Below are 18,093 nucleotides of genomic sequence, written 5' to 3' on the forward strand. Positions count from 1 at the left end.
AAATCAAAAGGTTAATCATAGAAACAGCACATGTACAGAGTGTCAAAACTGACATTTTATTTAAATCTATAAAAAATGTGACAGACAAACATTTAAAAAAAATTGTGCTTTAAGCACTATATCAGACATCTGCTTCTGTAAATTGAGCATTTGCTGCTCATTCTTATGGTAGTTTTGTTCTTGTTTAAATTAGTTAATAGTTAATTGTACAGCGTGTGTTCATAAATGAAGGGATGCAAAAAGCCTGCGTGATGCACTGTGGTCCACCTGCTTCCCCTTCAGAACATGACTGGGAGTCTCATCCCTCTGAGGGACACAGTTCTCTTTATTTTTCATCAGGCCTCCATAGCATGCTCTGCATACTGCTTGGTATTTATCAGCTCCTCCGATCACCTCCACCTGAAAAATCCAGCATGAGAATGAGTGAAGCCCAGTGCAGTCAGATTCATGACTATAACCTTTCAAATTTAATTACATTAAATCATTTTTATTTAATTTTAAAGACAGTTCTGTGAACATCTGCATGCATGTAATAACCAAGCAATAAACAACTTCCTAAGTACTGTTTACAATCGGGATTAATTCCAGGGACACGCTACACAACTCATTTCATCTAACCCGTGTCTGACCTCTTGCTCTGCTCCAAGTCTCTTGGTGTAAGACGCCTCTTTAAAGCACTGCATACAGACTGCATTTAGCTTCACCACACTCTCAGCCAAAGGGACCAGGTTGAGTATATTGCCAAAAGCCTATGGAGAAAAACAGGGGAAAAAAATATTACTAGTAACATTAAACTAATTCCAAAAATGTTGAGGTCATAGCGTAGAGAAAACTATATCTAGTTTACAACTACCTGTAACCATGTTTAGCCATGTAACATAATACATTCCACTTCAATTAATAACTAAATACAATAGCACAGAATAGGGGCTGTAACGGTACACAAAATTCACGAATCAGTATGTGCCTCTGTTTTTGAGTTACGGTTAGGTTTAATTAAATAAAAAAGTTTATATTTGTTAGACCCCATTTGGGAAACACAGTATGTGTGTGTTTGACATTTAATATTTATAAAAAAAAAAAAAAAAAAAAAAGATATGATCTACTTAACTGTTCTAATTATTTCAGCATACTTTAAGAAATGTCTTAATTTATTCACTCCCTTGATATGTGGAATTGTCAGGATTTTCTAGTGCTATGGAAACTTTAGCGTTTTCCTGTATGCCCAAAACAAATCGTATTTTCTGTACGCTGTGAATAGCCACAGTGACAGGATGCTACCTTTTTTTAATCCATTAATGTTATTGCTGTCTAGATATAGTCTAAACTTTCTTTCGGCTTCTCCCATTAGGGGTCGCCACAGCGGATCAGCCGCATGTTTGATTTGGCACATGTTTTACGCTGGATGCCCTTCCTAACACAACACTCCCTATTTATCCGAGCTTGGGACCGGCACTAAGAGTGCACTGGCTTGTGCAACCCTAATGGCTGGGGTTGGTTCCCTGACCGGAAATGAAAGGGGAAAAAAAAAAAAAACACATTTAGTACAGTCACATGTTTAATGTCAAACTACAGTCTATGGTCATAACTATACAGAGCATAAAAAAACAGAAGCTATAAGTAATTATAAAAAGTACTTCCTCTTTGTGCCATACCACCCACACTAATATTTCAGTCAGTAGAAATACCTCACCTTCCTCTGAAATGTGCCATCAAGTGCTGCAACAATTATAGTCTTCCCCATGTTAGCCATGGCCTCACAGAACTCCACAGTGTCCGGGAACTAAAATGAAATGTAAAAAATTTAAGTTGGTGTTGTGTAGACCCGAGCTCAGATAAAAAAAATAAATCTAGAAATTCTAGCGCATACACAAACAAGTAAGATCATTTCTGCCTTGTGTTCATATTGTTCCCCATCAGGAAGTGCCCTTACCAAGTCACAGGTAAATGCAGTGAAACAGGGCTGAAACGATTCCTCGAGTCACTCAAATACAAAAATTCATCGTACTGACGCACCACCAGCTAAACTCTGGAGCACTCAGCACAACATGGTTACCGGTGGATGCACCAGAAAGGTTGGAAGTTTACGAGAAATAAATTTAGAATTGCAAGGGAAAAAAAGTCCGAATTGTGAGAAATAAATAGAAGTGGGAATTAGGCAAACTTTTTTTTAATGTGGCAAAAACAGGTTTCCATAGATTCTAGCCAAAGAAAATAAAGTTAAAATATATTTGTGATCATTTTAAAAATAAACATAAAAACACCCTGCAGTACGGCTAAAAAAACCCTACTTTTTTCCCCCTGTAATTTATTTATGTTTTTATTTATATATTTGTATTTGATGTAATATGGCAATTAAATGCACTAAATGGGTTTAGTTTTCTAAAAAGAAAAGAAATGACGTTCAATTTAAGAGGGCCGTCTTATTTTCGCTTGTATATTTACTATCGCTCTTTAATAAAGTACTTCTTATCCGATTAATCGATAAAATATCACTAAAATAATCGATCGCTACAACCCTAGTGACAAACAGCTTAAAAAAAAATCTCACTTCTAATTGCTTTATTTAGCCTTTTTTTTTCTTTTTCAGGAAAGGGCTGGTACAAGGTGTGGCATAACTTGAATGTGATTTGCTGTTAGTGGAGGCCATGTGTCTTTCCTGACTTCCGTATTCAAGGCTAAATACAACAGTGAACAATATCAAGTCAAATCTTTAGCTATGCTGTGGCCAGGAGCACATTAATGCAACGTACAATGGAAATAATAAATACTTTCTGAATTGCTTTTGTCATGAAGGAAGTAACATCAATGATTTAAAGAATGCAGCAACTGCCAGTTCTGGGGATTTGACTGGAAAATGTTTACGTCAGCAGGCCAAGCATATACAGGTAAGTTCTGTTTGTTCTATTGTAAATGAAAGGTACACATTCTAAATCTGTTTATTTGCACACTCTGTATTCAAACAAAAGGAGTTCCTACTTACAAACTGGCCTTCATCGATGCCTATCACACAGGCCTGTAGTGCACGAGACCAGACATCTTTTAGACAGTTAGCTGGCACAGCTTCCATTGTATTTCTGCCAAAACAAATCATTTGCTGCATTACCCATATCTCACAGGAGTATAAATCTCAGATCATGCATTATTACATATAAACATACATATGCATGCATAAAATGTGGATGCTCTTACTTGTCGTGTGTGGCCATTCCCGAGTCGGAGTAACGAGTGTCTTTGGCATATTTGATCACCAGGCAGTGGTATTGGGCAATCTGAAAACGTCGAACTCTCCTCATCAGCTCAGTACTATTAAGGTTTAAGAAGAAAAGGAAAGTATATTAGAAAAACATTATATATATTTACATTTTAAATTGACGAGTATTTACACCTACAGTGGAGTAGAAAAGTGGATATCCAAGACTTAATTTACTTTGTGGACCATGATAAACGTGAATGGAATAGTTTGACACAGCTTTGACAAGACAATGGACACTGATTATTGTTGTCTTTAGCCTCTTTGTATTTTGCCTTTAACTTGCTCAGCAATGGACCCGCAAAAGTCTCTCGTAGACGGCCTGGATTTTGAAAATGTTCAAATATATTGTATAATTAAATCTTACATATGTTTAAAGCCAGATGCACGATTTTGGCCACAATTTGGTCGTCTGAGACTAAAAGATTTCTATAATTTTGGGCTAAAATCTGTAGTTTTTGGTCGCTGGTTTGACGTTCACCGCAGCCAATTACTGGCCTTTGCGATATTTATTTTCCTTTAATGAAATTCTGGCAGTGTCAGACGATTTCAGACTCTTTCATGTGACTTCTCCTATGACAACCATCAAACCATCAGCTCCAAACCTGGTGACGCAATTAGAGCGACAACTTTAAACCACCTCAGGGAAAATGTGGAAACGATTCAGGTGTACAGTACAGCAAGAAAAGAAACATTGAGTTATGGAGGGAAAAGGAGCATTTCTATGACGTTTTTACTATCGAGGCAGTTCATGAACAAAATAAACTCTTCAGATTGGTCTGAAATTATGACAACTGAGATCCTACAGTGTGACATGGGACTGGTCCATGGGCAATCGCGGGAAAATAACCAAAGCCCTGCAAAAGACAATTTATTTAATGGAGACTCAACTACCTCCTCTCATTCATCAGTTATTTGAGCACTAAATGACAGATTACATGATTACAGATTACATTACAATAACCAAAATATCAGGAAAAAACAATGTTAGTGTAAAGATGTAAACAGGGCTTAATTTAGATGTGATTTAGAACTTAATTAAAAAATGTGTGCATGTGTGTGTGTGTCGGTTGTTGGGGGGGGGGGGGTGTTCAACTTCAAGCTGTTTACACTATTGTAAGTGAGATCTGTGGGAATCATTGTGATTTCTAACTTTTCCTCTTCCAACAGATGTGTGTATTCTGTATCTCCTGAACCAGAAAGTATTAGAAAGTATTGACTGATGAAGACCCCAAAGAACTTTGTATGTAACTTTGGATGAGGGTGTCTGCAAAATGCAATAAATGTAAATGTTTATTATTATTATTATTATTATTATTATTATTAGATACAGTGCTGGAAACCACAATCCAGTTACTTGACTTGAATTCTGTTCACTAAATTCAGGAATAAAAATCTCTAACAACAAACAGAATGTTATCGAAAACGCACATTTCATGTGATAAATCTGTATAAAGTGTTTGGAAATGTCGAACAGCTAAAGGGGTCCTAAATAAAAATAAAAACTAGTAGCTCTTAAAGTAAACGGATGGTGACGGGGACTGGAGTTTTCGCGCTTCCTGACGTTTACTTTGTTGTCATTTCCTCCTCAAACCCGCTCAAACAGTTCGCCAAATAAACCATGAAATTAGCATATATTTTATAATTACGATTAGCATTTCTTTTTTAAAGGCGGCATAATATATAAATATGTCTCACCTTTTTCCGGAGAACATTGGTCCGAAGATAACCTGTACCATAAAAAAGCCTCGTTAGTTACAGCTAACTGAGGACCAAAAAACACCACATACTATTTATACAGCAGCATAAAGTCTGTACAAATTTAAGAAGGCAACCAGGCATACGGATATGCACAATGTCGACATTTTTACTTTAAGCAGCAGTTATTTAGATTAGTTTTTAGTTTAGTGTGCGGACAAAACTATAAAGTGAAACATTTACCTGAATCTGTCCACGTGTTTTCCTTGGAGAATTTGGCATAATAATTGGTACGTTTAAACATTCCATTGTGCTAATTTTTAGTTACCAAGACAATAAAATAAAACGTAATAAATTCCCGAAAGCAGTTTTCCCGGTTTCTCTGCAGAAGAAATTCGAAATGACCCGCCAGATTCTCACGTTGCCGTAACGACGAAGAGGCGCGTCGGTCTGCCCCTATTGCGCAACGAATTCTGCGTCCCAATCTGCCTGCTATCCACCCTATATAGTGTGCGAAATCACAATAAGTGTGTCGCAAATCGTAATATGTTGAAATGAGTGTCCCAACAGGTACCCGGATGGTTTACTTTTTCCGGCCAACTTTGGGAAATTCGGGAATTAATTGATAAAATCGAAGTGCCAAATAGTCTTAAAAAAAAAAAAAAAAAAAAAATATATATATATATATATTTTTTTTATTATTTTTATTTAAATTTTTTAAATAATCTGTTATTTATCTACTGCACAAAATATATTACTTTATTATTAAAGAAAGGAGCATGCAAAAACCCTTGGACTGTTTTTTTTGTTTGTTTGTTTATATATATATATAAAAAAATAACTTTCTTTTCGGCTTCTCCCGTTAGGGGGCGCCACAGCGGATCCTCCGCACACTACTTATATATTTCATAATTCAGCAGGAGCGAGACATAACTTAAATATTGCGGGCGGGAGAAAGATTTCCGTTCAAATGGGTTGGAGCGAGGCTGAACCCTGTGGAAGCGGGACTGAACCCTGTGGAAGCGGGACTAAACCCTGCGCAAGTGAGACTGAACCCTGCGGAAGCGGGACTGGACCCTGTGGAAGCGGGACTGTACCCTGTGGAAGCGGGACTAAACCCTGCGCAAGTGAGACTAAACCTTGCGCAAGTGAGACTGAACCCTGCGGAAGTAAGACTGAACTCTGCGGAAGCAGGACTGAACCCTGTGGAAGCCGGACTGAACCCTGTGGAAGCGAGACTGAACCCTGTGGAAGCGGGACTGAACCCTGTGGAAGCGGGACTGAACCCTGTGGAAGCGGGACAGCTTCACTTTGTTATGTTGGTGGAAAAATCTTTTATGTGAAAGAGCATATAATAATTATTTATTTTCCGCAATAGAAGAAGATAGGTCTGCTCAAGGTGCCATGCATTCTTGCCCAAAGAATTGTCTGGATGTTCTCTGGAGCTCTGTTCACATACGTTTTGAGTACTTGTTGGCTGCTTTTTCTTCACTCTCTGGTCTCTGGATTTAGATCAGGTGATTGAGGAGGGCAGGCCATTTGATGCAACTCCCTAACAGTCTGCTTCTTGAAAAAATAGCTCTTACACAACTACAGGTATGTATGGTTCATTGACTTGTTGAAAACAAATTATGGTCCCACTAAGTGCAAACATGTTGAAAAACACTGTGGTAGACATGCTGGTTAAGTGCGCCCTCAATTTTGACTATTACCAACAGTATCATCAGCAAAGCACACCTTCACATTACAACTACTCTTTTATGCTTCACAGTGGAACTGTCCGTTTAATCTTTCTACACTGGTTAAACAACACTTTTAAACTGGTCTTGATCTCACCTCAATTGTAAATGATTGTGTACAGTAGTTGTAGTTGGCACTAACAGGGCGGGTGACTCTACCTACCCTTTCCTCTGCATGACACAACTGATGGTCTAAGTTAAGAAGGCAAGACATTTAACAAATGAACTCTGGACATGATACACCGGTGAATTAAGAAACCATACCATGTGACTACTTTGCAAAACTAATGAGAGAACGCTATGGGTTTGCCAAGCTGTCATTAAAGTTAAATGTAGACACTATACCACCATATAAAACATATTCTGGTTTCTTTAACACTTTTTTGTTTACTACATGATTGCACATGATCATGCGTTCAAAGGGAATGATGCATCGGATATCTCTGGACTGGAAGTTGCTTTACCTGAAAGTCCTAAACCACCTTCCAAAATATCTAAAATGGTCAACAGAGTGGAATTGGACAATCAGATGGTCTCCAATTCGCACCTAATGGAAGTTTTGAAGTGAGTTGAAAAATGCTGTTGGAATTTCTGAATCTCATGCAATTCCTGGAGGCAACAGTGAAAGACAATTCGAGATCCTTAAACAGTATGACTGAGGCGAGTTTATGAACACTCAAGTAGAAGAGGAAACAAACAAGGTGATCTCATTACAGAACACGGTGGACATTTTGCAACTGTTCATCATCCAAAAGCTAGGTCCATGCTCTGAGGGAGCACACATTAACTGTCGCAAGCATTTAAAATCAAATCTGCAGGGATGCCAGAAACATGGTCATTCTTAAAGAAACCAAAATCAGTTTTGGAAGACTTAACCCAAAGCACTAAAGACACCAGCAAAAAACGTATGCCATAACAAGCAAGAAAGTAAGAAAGAGAGCAGGCTTTAGAGGCCTTGTAGAAACATTTTCTTCAAAAGATTAGTTGGGTAGAATGATGCTGTGTCATCTTCATTAAGTTTGAACACTAAATGACCACTAAAGTCAGTTAAGGGAAGTACATTCTGAAGATCACAGTGGAGCAATCAAATATGGTTGTCACATTAGTCTAAATATGCAGCTGGAATAAGGAATATGAAGTATAATATTAATAGTATTGTTTTGGAAATGTGTATTAATTGTCAATTTATATTAATTATTTAAAATTATGTTTATTAGTTTTTTATTTATTTAGAAGTCTAATGCCTCAATGTTTTCATATCTGTTCAGTTTTAAATAACAACAACAATAATAATAATAATAATTATTATTATTATAATAAGTAATAAATGTTTTCATTTGGACATCTTCAATATTGACACCTTGGACTATTAGTGCAGCTAGTCCATCTACTAGAATGTTTTTTTTTTTTTTGTGAGGTAGAAGGAAATCAAAGACATTTTGAAAACCCAGTTTTTAACTATAAACTTTAGCAATCAAAATTATTAATACTAATAATTGATTAATACTAATACTAGAATTATTACATTTAGAATTTCACATTTATAATCATAGAGAACTGTGAAGCTTCTTTAAACTTGCTGCCAGTTTCTGAAGCTTTTGTTTGACTTCCCATGTGTTTCATTAGTTGTTAATCAATGTCCAGAAGGTCCAAAGGTCTACAGAGTGCAAAAGAGGCTAAGCGATTTATGCACCAGTGTCTTACTGAAAAACAAAAATGAAGGAAAATGTAAGTATTCATTACATTTTTAAATAGTTAAAAATAAGTAAAGCTGTTTGTGCATTCATTTTAATGTTTAAGCTTTTCAAACTGTCCAAGTATACCAGATGCAAATTAGTTGTTCAGGACTGTTTCACTCTTTGAATGTTTGTAGAATGAGGTTTATAACTGGTAGTATGCAGTATAGTAGCTTTTGAATTTCATGGCTGCAACTTAAATTACTTTATACTAACAAATATTGGGGCTTATTGCAAGAAAGTAATGATTGGCAGTTTTTACCTGAGCTATAAAGTACAAATCTTGTGAATTACATGTGCAATTAATTAAATGAATGAACTTTTTCCACTCTTCTTATAGGTACAACAATTTACTGTAGACAGTGTTCAACCGTTCTTTATTGAAAAAAACGTCATTAGGTCCAATATGTACACTACTGCACACTATTACACACCTTTAGTAAACTAGCCTAGTTTGACAAATCAAACACAATCTGTTTGTTTTAGTTACTTAGTCATTTGGTCAAAGTATTATCATGCAGTGAGTATTTACAAAGAAACGTAAAAGTCTTTCAAGAAAAAAAATTACTTTTTTATATATACTATTTTTATATACTCTTTTTATAAAGTATATATAATAAAAATTAACAAATAGGAGGCCCTCCTAACCCCACTTTGAGAACAACTGCTTTATTTGCTTTTTAAATCTCACCATACACTGCATCCTTTCTTTCTGACCATCATATTATTCAACTATTGATGGTATTCTTTCCTACTGACTCAAAAGCAGAGGTGCCCAAACTATATGGTAAAAAGTTGGATGGTGGTAATTTTTTTATTTGCCTAGCATGCCATGTACAGGTGCATTTTAATAAAATAGAATAACTTTCTTTCGGCTTCCATTAGGGGTCGCCACAGCGGATCATCCGCATGTTTGATTTGGCACATGTTTTTACACTTGATGCCCTTCCTAACGCAACCCCTTCCCATTTATCCGGGTTTGGGACGGCACTAAGAGTGGCTGGGGTTGGTAGACCACAATATCATTAAAAAGTTGACTTATTTTAGTAATTTAATACAAAAAGTGAAACTTGTATATTATATAGGTTCATCACACACAGACTGATATATTTCAAGTGTTTATTTCTTTTAATATTGATGATTTTGGCGATTTTTGGAAGTATGTTAATTTACTGTATATGTACTCAATACTTGGTAGGGGCTCCTTTTGCTTTAATTACCGCCTAAATTCCACGTGAAATGGAGGTGATCAGTCTGGGGCACTGCTGAGGTGGTATGGAAGCCCAGGTTTCTTTGACAGTGGCCTTCAGCTCATTTGCTATTTTGGTCTCTTGTTTCTTATTTTCCTCTTGACAATACCCCATAGATTCTCTATGGGGTTCAGGTCTGGTGAGTTTGCTGGCCAGTCAAGCACACCAACACCATGGTCATTTAATCAACTTTTGGTGCGTTTGGCAGTGTGGGCAAGTGATTATTAAAGTGAAAATTAAATCAGCATCTACATAAAGCTGGTCAGCAGAGGGACGCATGAAGCATGTAATGCTCTAAAACTTCCTGGTAGACTGCTGTGCTGACCTTGAACTTAATAAAGCACAGTGGACCAACACCAGCCAATGACATGACTCCCTAAAACACCACTGACTGTGCAAACTTTAAACTGGACCTCAAGCAACTTGTATTATGTGCCTCTCCTCTCTTCCTCCAGACTCTGGGACTTTGATTTCCAAACTAAATGCAAAATTTCTTTCCTTTCACCTAAAAAGACGACTTTGGCCACTGAGCAACAACCCAGTCCTTTTTGTTCTTTGCCCATGTAAGACACCTCTGACGTTGTCTCTGGTTCAGGAGTGGCTTGACACAAGGAATGCATCAGTTGTAGCCCATGGATACGTCTGTGTGTGGTGGCTCTTAAAACACTGACTTCAGCTGCAGTCCACTCTGTGAATCTCCTCCAGATTCTTGAGTGGGCTTCGTTTCACCTTTTTCTACCACATTTTTTCTTCCATTCAACTTTCCATTAATGTGCTTGGATACAGCACTCTCTGACCACGGACAGCTTCTTTAGCGATGACCTTTTGTGTCTTACCCTCCATGTGCAGGATGACAATGATCGTCTTCTGGACAAATGTTAAGTCAGCAGTCTTCTGCATGATTGTGTTGCCTGAACCAGCCTGAGACACTATTTAAAGGCTCAGGAAAACTTTGCAGGTGTTTGGATTTAATGAGCTAATTAGAGTGCGACACCACGACTCTCCAATATTTAACGGTTTTACAATATTCAAATTTTCTGAGATACTGAATTCTAGGTTTTCTGTAAGCTATAATTATTAAAATAAATAAAAATAAATAAACACTTGAAATATATCATTCTGGGTGTGATGAATCTATATAAAATACGAGTTTCCCCTTTTGTGGTGAATTATTAAAATAAGTCAACTATTTAATGATATTCTAATTTATTGAGAGGCACCTGTATAAGAAGAGTGGAAAAAAGCCATTGATACAGATCTTTTTTAATTTAATTTAAAACATATTTTGTTTTTAAGATGCAAAAAAAGTTAATTGAAATAAAAAGTAAAGAATATAAGTGAATTGAATTAGCCCAAAAACCTTTAAAAAACAAATCAAGGACCAGCTTTTGGGCTCTCGTTACAGGTCACTGATATAATAAGCTTATAGTCTGAATAGCTGTATTAGCCATTAAACTCTATCGTATTGTAAATCGGATTGCTTCTGTTCTAATATTGTGCTATTTGTGAGTTTCATTGAACTAGAAAACTTAAAAAAAAAAAAAAATTATTTAGTTAAGCAGAATACAAAGTCATGTCATTATTGTTTATTTCTAAACATTATGAAATCATAAATGAGGGGAACAATGGCAACTTTCATATTAATATAACACGGTTTGGTATCATGCAACATTCACTTTTGGCCGATCTTTGCTCTAAAACTTAAACTGGGGTCCGGAATAGGAGAAATGTGTTAGAGAAGACTCAGACGGCCAAGAGTGTGTTTTCTGCATGACATTTTAATAAAGAAATGAACTGGAGGTGTAGGTGAAGTACGCATGCGCTAATGTAGGACCATTTGAGTCGCATTTAGCAATGAGCACTACATTTATTTTGTGGGCGGGGATAAGACTCTATTGATATGACTGGTCAGGTCTCATTAATAAACAAAAATATCCTAGATAGCGTTCGACGGCCATCTTCTTGCTCTTTATTTCGTATTCTAAATCTCTTGAAAGAAACAAGAAACAAAAAAGCACTGAAAACATGTACTGCTCTGAAAACTTTGAAATGTATGTAATTTTCTTTTTTATAAACAGTGTTTTATTTATTTTTTATTATTTTTTATTATTACTTTTATTTATTTATTTTCTCTCTGTAAGTAAGTGTTAATTTAACATGAATATGTAATACCTATTGTTCTTTTGGCAAAAATAAATAAATAAATACATTAAAAATTCGTATTCTATTCACACGCTATAGAAAAACCTGGGAACATCGCGCATTTTATAATAGATATATTGGAAAATAAAAACAAAGTGGGCGGGGGTCTTTGTAGATCCCCTCTGTCACTAGCCAATCCTAGCGCAGGAGGCGTGGTTTAGAGAAACGTCTGCTAGACCAAAACAGTTTCAATGGCCGACAGCAGACTGCTGTGCTATTTGACAGGAGCTTGAGAAACAGTATTCACCCAGCCAGTGGTCCCACAGGATGTCCACCGATGACGTGATTAAAGCCCACGTGGCTGCATTAAAATCAGGTTAGTGGAACATTTTTTAATTCTTGATCTCAAAGCAATTGTTATGTCCAAGTACATTAGGAAGACCCCTCCAGCTGAGAAATGATTTCTTATTTGGATTCCATACATTTATTTTGGCCTTTTCTCCTTCTGCCAAATGCCTGTTTAACTAATATTTTCTTAGTGGTCCACTTAACCTATAACCAGATTTGAACCTCTTTATGATCATTTCTTTATGGAAAAAATTAATGTGTAAACTTTTGTCACTTTGTAATCTTACTCTGCCTATCGTCCTGCAAAGACCATGTTAGGTAAAGAGCCTAAAAAGTTCAATCCTATGTTTACAGGACAAAGTGATATGGGAACATTTTCTGCATATGAGCATAACATGGGACCACTATTTCATTTACATGCACATTTTCCCAGTTTAAAGAAAATATTAAAGAAAGTGTCAAACATTTGGCTTAAATTATTTATTAAAAAGAATTCAATGTTCTGTGTGTGGTCTGTGTGTGATTCCATTTACAACTTTCGTTCCTGTCTGCAATTATTTTTCACTTAATGTTGCATACAGAAAATGGAAGACTATGTAGTCGAATCTAATCGAGTCTCATTTAAAACATAGTAGGTGCTATGAGTTTAATTTGACGGGCTACATGGCCATGAAATAGATCTTAGCAGATTTGGCCTCTAATCCCAGCCTCAGTATATTATTTCATGGTAACACTTTATAAACATGAACTACAATGTCACCTAAGCATGTCTATTTTAACCAGATCTCGCTGTTAAAATGTCTATGATGCACCTGCATTATCAAAATAGAGAGAACACGTACACACTCTGTATAGGTCAGGGTTTTATAATGTTTGAAAAAACTAAACACTGGTCTAATAGAGTATAGTAAGAGGCTTTGGTGACCTTCAAAACGAACCTTTGTGTAAATCGGTGAATGCATTTAACTGCTTACTTGCTTTGTGATGCAACAATTGCTAATAAATATTTGCACAAGTTTTTCATTGCAATATCGAATAAAAACATGTGTTACTGGGTATGTGGGTGTGTGCTTAGGTACAGAGAAGGCTCGGGCTATTGCTCAGAACATTCTGGATGTTCCTTATGGAGAGGAAGATGAAGAAAAACTGGACGTGTACATGCCTATCAGCTCCTCCCCAGGTAAGGCAATGCAAAGAGAGACATGGAGGAGTCCTTGGCCTCTGATCTATAAAGTATAAGATTTCCTCAAGGCTCATTGCCTATGCAAGAAAGGAAACTTTAGCAGCAGAACAGCTAATTTCTCCTAATCCCTACATCCCTTTATGTCTACATATATGCAGTGTTTTTAAAGCTGAATTACATTTTTCTGTGATACTGAGTAACTGTGTTAATTGGATCATCATAGCTATTTTATGTTTCAGACGTACCTCTAGTTGTCTACATTCATGGTGGTTACTGGCAGTTCCTGAGGTATGAGGCTTAACTTTATTATTATTATTATTATTATTATTATTATTATTATTATTAACAACAATAATAATAATTATTATTATAATTATCATAGATCATTTTAAGATTGCACATTTGGTCGTGATCTGTGCTTTTTTAGCTGAATTGGACATGCTTTTGGTGAGCCTGGCTAAAGTTAGCTGTTGGCTAGTAGTAGATATGCAGCGCATTTACATTTACATTAAGAAAAATTTCCTGTTCATTTTTTTGTTTATTTATTAATAAGTAATAAATATGATTGGGACACCACATGAAAAACATACATTGTAATTGAGGAAAATAAAACACCAGGCCTTGAGCATGTTTTGAGCAATGTCCCTAATAAAAGAGCACATTTAATTTTATAGCAAGGAGGAGTCAGGATTTATGGCTGTACCATTGGTCCAGAAGGGTGTTGTGGTGGTCGCTGTTGATTACAGCATTGCTCCAAAAGGTACCATTGGCTTCTAGGGTTCATGCAGAAATAAATATTAAGCACATATGTCTTTGAAAGCACAGATTTTATGTTCGCTTTCCTATTAGGATTTCTAATTCTCTCCTCCAATCTCTGACAGGTAATATGGATCTCATGGTATCTCAGGTGCGCAGGAGTTTGGTGGCTATCATTCAGCAGTATTCACACATCAGGTCAGCCTTTCTGAGTTGGTTTATTATATTGCTCTGCTTAATTACACACTGGTTGCTAATATAGGCATTGATCTGTGTCTTTCAACAGTGGGCTGTACCTGTGTGGTCATTCTGCAGGTGCACACCTGGCAGCCATGGTTCTTTCAACTGATTGGTCAGAGTACAGCGTGTCACCTGAAATCAAAGGCATGTTGAACAATCAGGAACAATTTCCTACACGCCCAAAGATGAAACGCAGAGTCTGGGACTTTCTTTAGTGCACTATGCTTTGCTGTATTTTGAGCATGTTACTGGAAGTTTTCTTTAAATTAACAAATAATCCAAGAAAGCGATGGGAAGCACTGTCTGTGACCAAGCAATTGATATGAGTAAATGTGTTTATTGTGACTATCATTCAAAACACATAGCTAAATATAGCATTACCATTTAGCCAAATAGCTATATACTATTTCCAGACTACAGTGGTTGAGTGCACAAAGATTACACGATGTGTCAAATACTATTTAAACACAAGACATCCGCCACCCATTATTTCAAAAAGAAATAAAAATTTGATAAATGAGTAAACTGGTTCAAATTGAGAAAATAGGGGCAGCACAGTGGTATAATAAAGATATAACCATTGGTCCCAAACAGCTCTTGGATTTCTGTTTTTGTGGAGTTTAGCATTTTTACCCAATGTCCATGTGGGCTTCTACTGGATGTGTATTTTCTACCCTGATCAGAATAAACACATTACTGAAAATTAATTTAAAACAACAATCGTTGTCAATTTCAAAACAATTTTAATTAATTACTTAAAAATAATCAACATATTTGATCAATTTTTTGAACTCAGTTTTTTTTACTTGTGATACAAAACCTTTGTAATCAATCAGAATGCAAAACTCTGTTTCTCTTTCAGGTGCGTTTCTTGTTAGTGGAATTTATAACCTGCTGCCTATTCTCTCCACATATGTGAATGAACCACTGAAGATGACAGAGTATGAGCATCCAAATTCTTCTTCTACCCTATATCACTATTTTCATTCATTATCCTAATATCCATTTATTATTACAATATATCAGTCATAGTTGTATTAATGTGCTATGGTAATTTAGTATACAACTTTTTTACACAGATTTATCTCATTTTAGGGAGGTGGCTCTTAGGAACAGCCCCAGTCGGTTTGTTTCTCAGCTTAAAGCATCCACTTCGGGCTGCGACATAATTGTGGCCGTGGCACAAAACGATTCTCCTGAGTTCAGAAAGCAGTCGGAAGATTACTTCAAGGTAAGGCAAAGCAGTTTAAGATGAACCATGCAGGAAAATAAAAACATGACTATGTGATTGTTGGAAGGCCATTACTATCACAAAGTAGATTTGTTTTACAAGTTTTTTTCTGTACCATAACGATTTTCCTACACTAAGAATTCAATTAAAGAACAACATAAGATAAGATAAATAAGATTCTGGAGTAATGGAGGCATTATGTGAGGCATTATGTTTTTGTTTGCCTGCCCATTAGTCCTTCTGTCTGTCTGAGATTCTCATTATCACAGGATATCAAGTACAAATAGCTGAATGTTTGTAGAGGGTTGAATTATCATTGTCACCAGCAGATGGTTTTTGGAATTGATCCAAGCAGGAACAAAAGTCTCAATTGGTTTAAGAGATTTTTATCAATTCCAATTTCCTAATTTTATTTCTTCCTGTTTTTATTAAATGTTTGACTGTGTCTGCCTGTAACATTTTCAAAATAAAAAACATGCATTTACAGTGCTGTTTGTAAGACGAATTAATAAAACGGAAGACAAGATTGAGTTTATCTCTGTAATTAGCACCCATAGGGTCACAGCCCTTAGTTAAATATTTATTCTAAATAAAACTAAAGACTGGATGAACAAGGATGATTCTGTAGGAGAACCCATTATTGTGTATGTTCTTATAGTCTTTGCAAGCTGCCGGACTTAACGTTACTTTTGAAGACATACCTGACACAGATCATTTTAACATCATCGAGCAGCTTGTGGATGAAAATTACTACCTCACACAGGTAACTTTTTTATATATTCACATTAGTGAATTTAATTGACAAATCCTGAATGAATACTGAATTCTGACTTATTCTTTTAGCTCTTACTAAAGATGATGGGCAAAAGCTAAGGAGATGCCATTGCTCCTCAGATATCCACAATACATCCTTCTTTTTATTTTATTTTATTTTATTTTATTTTATTTCATCAAACGGCAACCTTCTTGTTAATTATGTCTATGGACTATTTAACTCTACATCCATCAAACCTCATTTCTTGTTTACATTTTAAGGAGTAACAAGGTATTTATACGTCTGCCTATTCTGACCCAATGCTTGTGTGAGTTAGTTTAGTATATTATGGATGTGATTATTATCACTGTGAATTGATGCACTTAGAACACTTTTTAACATGTTGCTTTAACCCCATCTTTATCTGATCAGTAATTCTATCTGCTGCTGTGTGTGGCAAATTCCTCAATCTATATGAGGAAATAAACCATATCTCAGAAATGCTAGACATCCTGCCAATGTCATGAATGTTCAATTCATTACTGGAATAAAATATATCAAACCTTTAAATAACATATACTGTGTTTAAGTTTTTATTTATATATAATATATGATTTTATAAATTAACATGGAACACTGATTAATATAAAATAAATGGATAATGGTTTAATATTAATAGTTGAATTGAGACTATAACACTATTATATGCATGATATTGTAGGTTAATGGACAAAGTATTAATTACAAATTAAGCAGATTTTATTGTGCATTTCTGTGTTTTAATGCTCATCCTGCTCTCTCATGCCATCACGATCATAAAATAATGTTACATTAGTAAAGAGGCTTTATGCTAATACAATTTAGATGATAGTAACATTTTCATGTTCTTATTTCTACTTTACCTACATTACCTACATTTTGTTACATTTATATCATATAAACCTACAGCACAAGTTTCGTTTTAATGCATTCCTTGTGTGTCAGCTCATCAATGGGCACATTGACTACTGAAACAAGAGTCTTTTTATTCTATCCCACATAGGAGATGGATCCAACTGTCAAAGCTGAGGACTGGGCAAGAGGTTATGTCCATGCTTTACCCATGCTGCCATTTTGAATACTTACCAAATCTTAGAGCTAGGTTTAAAATAATTGGTAGTGAATTAAGATTATGCAAAATCAATTCTTTTCTGCTGCTGTCAGTATATATCTGCTTTTATATTTCCAGTTTTCTCGAATAATTTTACATTTGGTTTCAAAAAGTGTCTTTTTATTAGGAGGATATACATGCAAAAATGATAGGAATCTGATCTGTGCAAAATTTAAAAAAGAAAAAGTTTTTTTCCAACATAGAGTAAACTTAAACAAGAAAGTGTTTATTAACCTATTTGCTGAAGAAATTTACCCTAGTTTAATAAATAAATGTCTTGTTGCTGCATTAATCGTTTATATGATTTGCCATGTTTTTTTAATGTGTGGTGAAAGTTACCAAGTGAAAAACAAAATACTTGTCCAACTTTAAGACTAGTTGACTTTTATGACCGTGAGTGCGCATGTTTATATATGGTGACCCGTCTCACTTCCGGTTTGGTGCGAACTAACAAAGGTCCCAAAGACTTCGTTTTTACTCTTGTTTTTTTTTGTCTCTCGTTGAAAGTGATTATTATTATAATTTTTTTGTTTGTTTATTTATGTATTTTTTTTTAGCACCCATGACGTAAATGCAGTAAAACCAGATCCTATTCCCTAGGCGTTACAAAATG

At 35.6% G+C, this 18,093-nt stretch overlaps 2 protein-coding genes and 1 long non-coding RNA gene across 3 annotated transcripts; 2 read left to right on the forward strand and 1 right to left on the reverse strand.

Moving 5' to 3' along the window:
• Positions 1-38: 38 nt before the first annotated feature.
• Positions 39-5,434, reverse strand: tk1 (thymidine kinase 1, soluble). Its single transcript, XM_083558259.1, has 7 exons — positions 5,195-5,434; positions 4,952-4,983; positions 3,193-3,306; positions 2,984-3,077; positions 1,694-1,783; positions 630-749; positions 39-399 (listed from the first exon to the last, which is right to left on the reverse strand). Exons 1-7 carry the CDS (start codon positions 5,258-5,260, stop codon positions 220-222), a joined length of 696 nt encoding a protein of 231 aa, XP_083414385.1. The 5' UTR covers positions 5,261-5,434; the 3' UTR covers positions 39-219.
• Positions 2,333-6,776, forward strand: LOC310735495. The gene is made up of 3 exons (XR_014536317.1): positions 2,333-2,888; positions 4,424-4,496; positions 5,869-6,776. It is a non-coding gene; the product is annotated as an uncharacterized lncRNA (long non-coding RNA).
• Positions 6,777-8,281: 1,505 nt separating this feature from the next.
• afmid (arylformamidase) lies at positions 8,282-16,907 on the forward strand. The gene is made up of 11 exons (XM_083559407.1): positions 8,282-8,418; positions 12,104-12,194; positions 13,242-13,346; positions 13,589-13,637; positions 14,024-14,109; positions 14,231-14,303; positions 14,392-14,489; positions 15,208-15,286; positions 15,441-15,576; positions 16,235-16,339; positions 16,420-16,907. The coding sequence occupies exons 1-11, from the start codon at positions 8,407-8,409 to the stop codon at positions 16,447-16,449; spliced, it is 864 nt and encodes a 287-aa protein (XP_083415533.1). The 5' UTR covers positions 8,282-8,406; the 3' UTR covers positions 16,450-16,907.
• The last annotated feature ends 1,186 nt before the right edge of the window (positions 16,908-18,093 follow it).

Source organism: Silurus aristotelis (genome assembly GCF_946808225.1).
Source record: "Silurus aristotelis genome assembly, chromosome: 13".
NCBI classification, from domain to species: Eukaryota; Metazoa; Chordata; class Actinopteri; order Siluriformes; family Siluridae; genus Silurus; species Silurus aristotelis.

Coding starts and splice junctions, on each gene's coding strand:
- tk1 (XM_083558259.1), bottom strand. CDS start 5,260: ATGGAATGTTTAAACGTACCAATTATTATGCCAAATTCTCCAAGGAAA. Junction 3,307..4,951: donor CCAATGTTCTCCGGAAAAAG/GTGAGACATATT, acceptor AAACCTTAATAG/TACTGAGCTGATGAGGAGAG. Junction 750..1,693: donor ATGGCACATTTCAGAGGAAG/GTGAGGTATTTC, acceptor TTTTCTCCATAG/GCTTTTGGCAATATACTCAA.
- afmid (XM_083559407.1), top strand. Junction 14,110..14,230: donor TTACAGCATTGCTCCAAAAG/GTACCATTGGCT, acceptor AATCTCTGACAG/GTAATATGGATCTCATGGTA. Junction 14,304..14,391: donor CAGCAGTATTCACACATCAG/GTCAGCCTTTCT, acceptor GTCTTTCAACAG/TGGGCTGTACCTGTGTGGTC.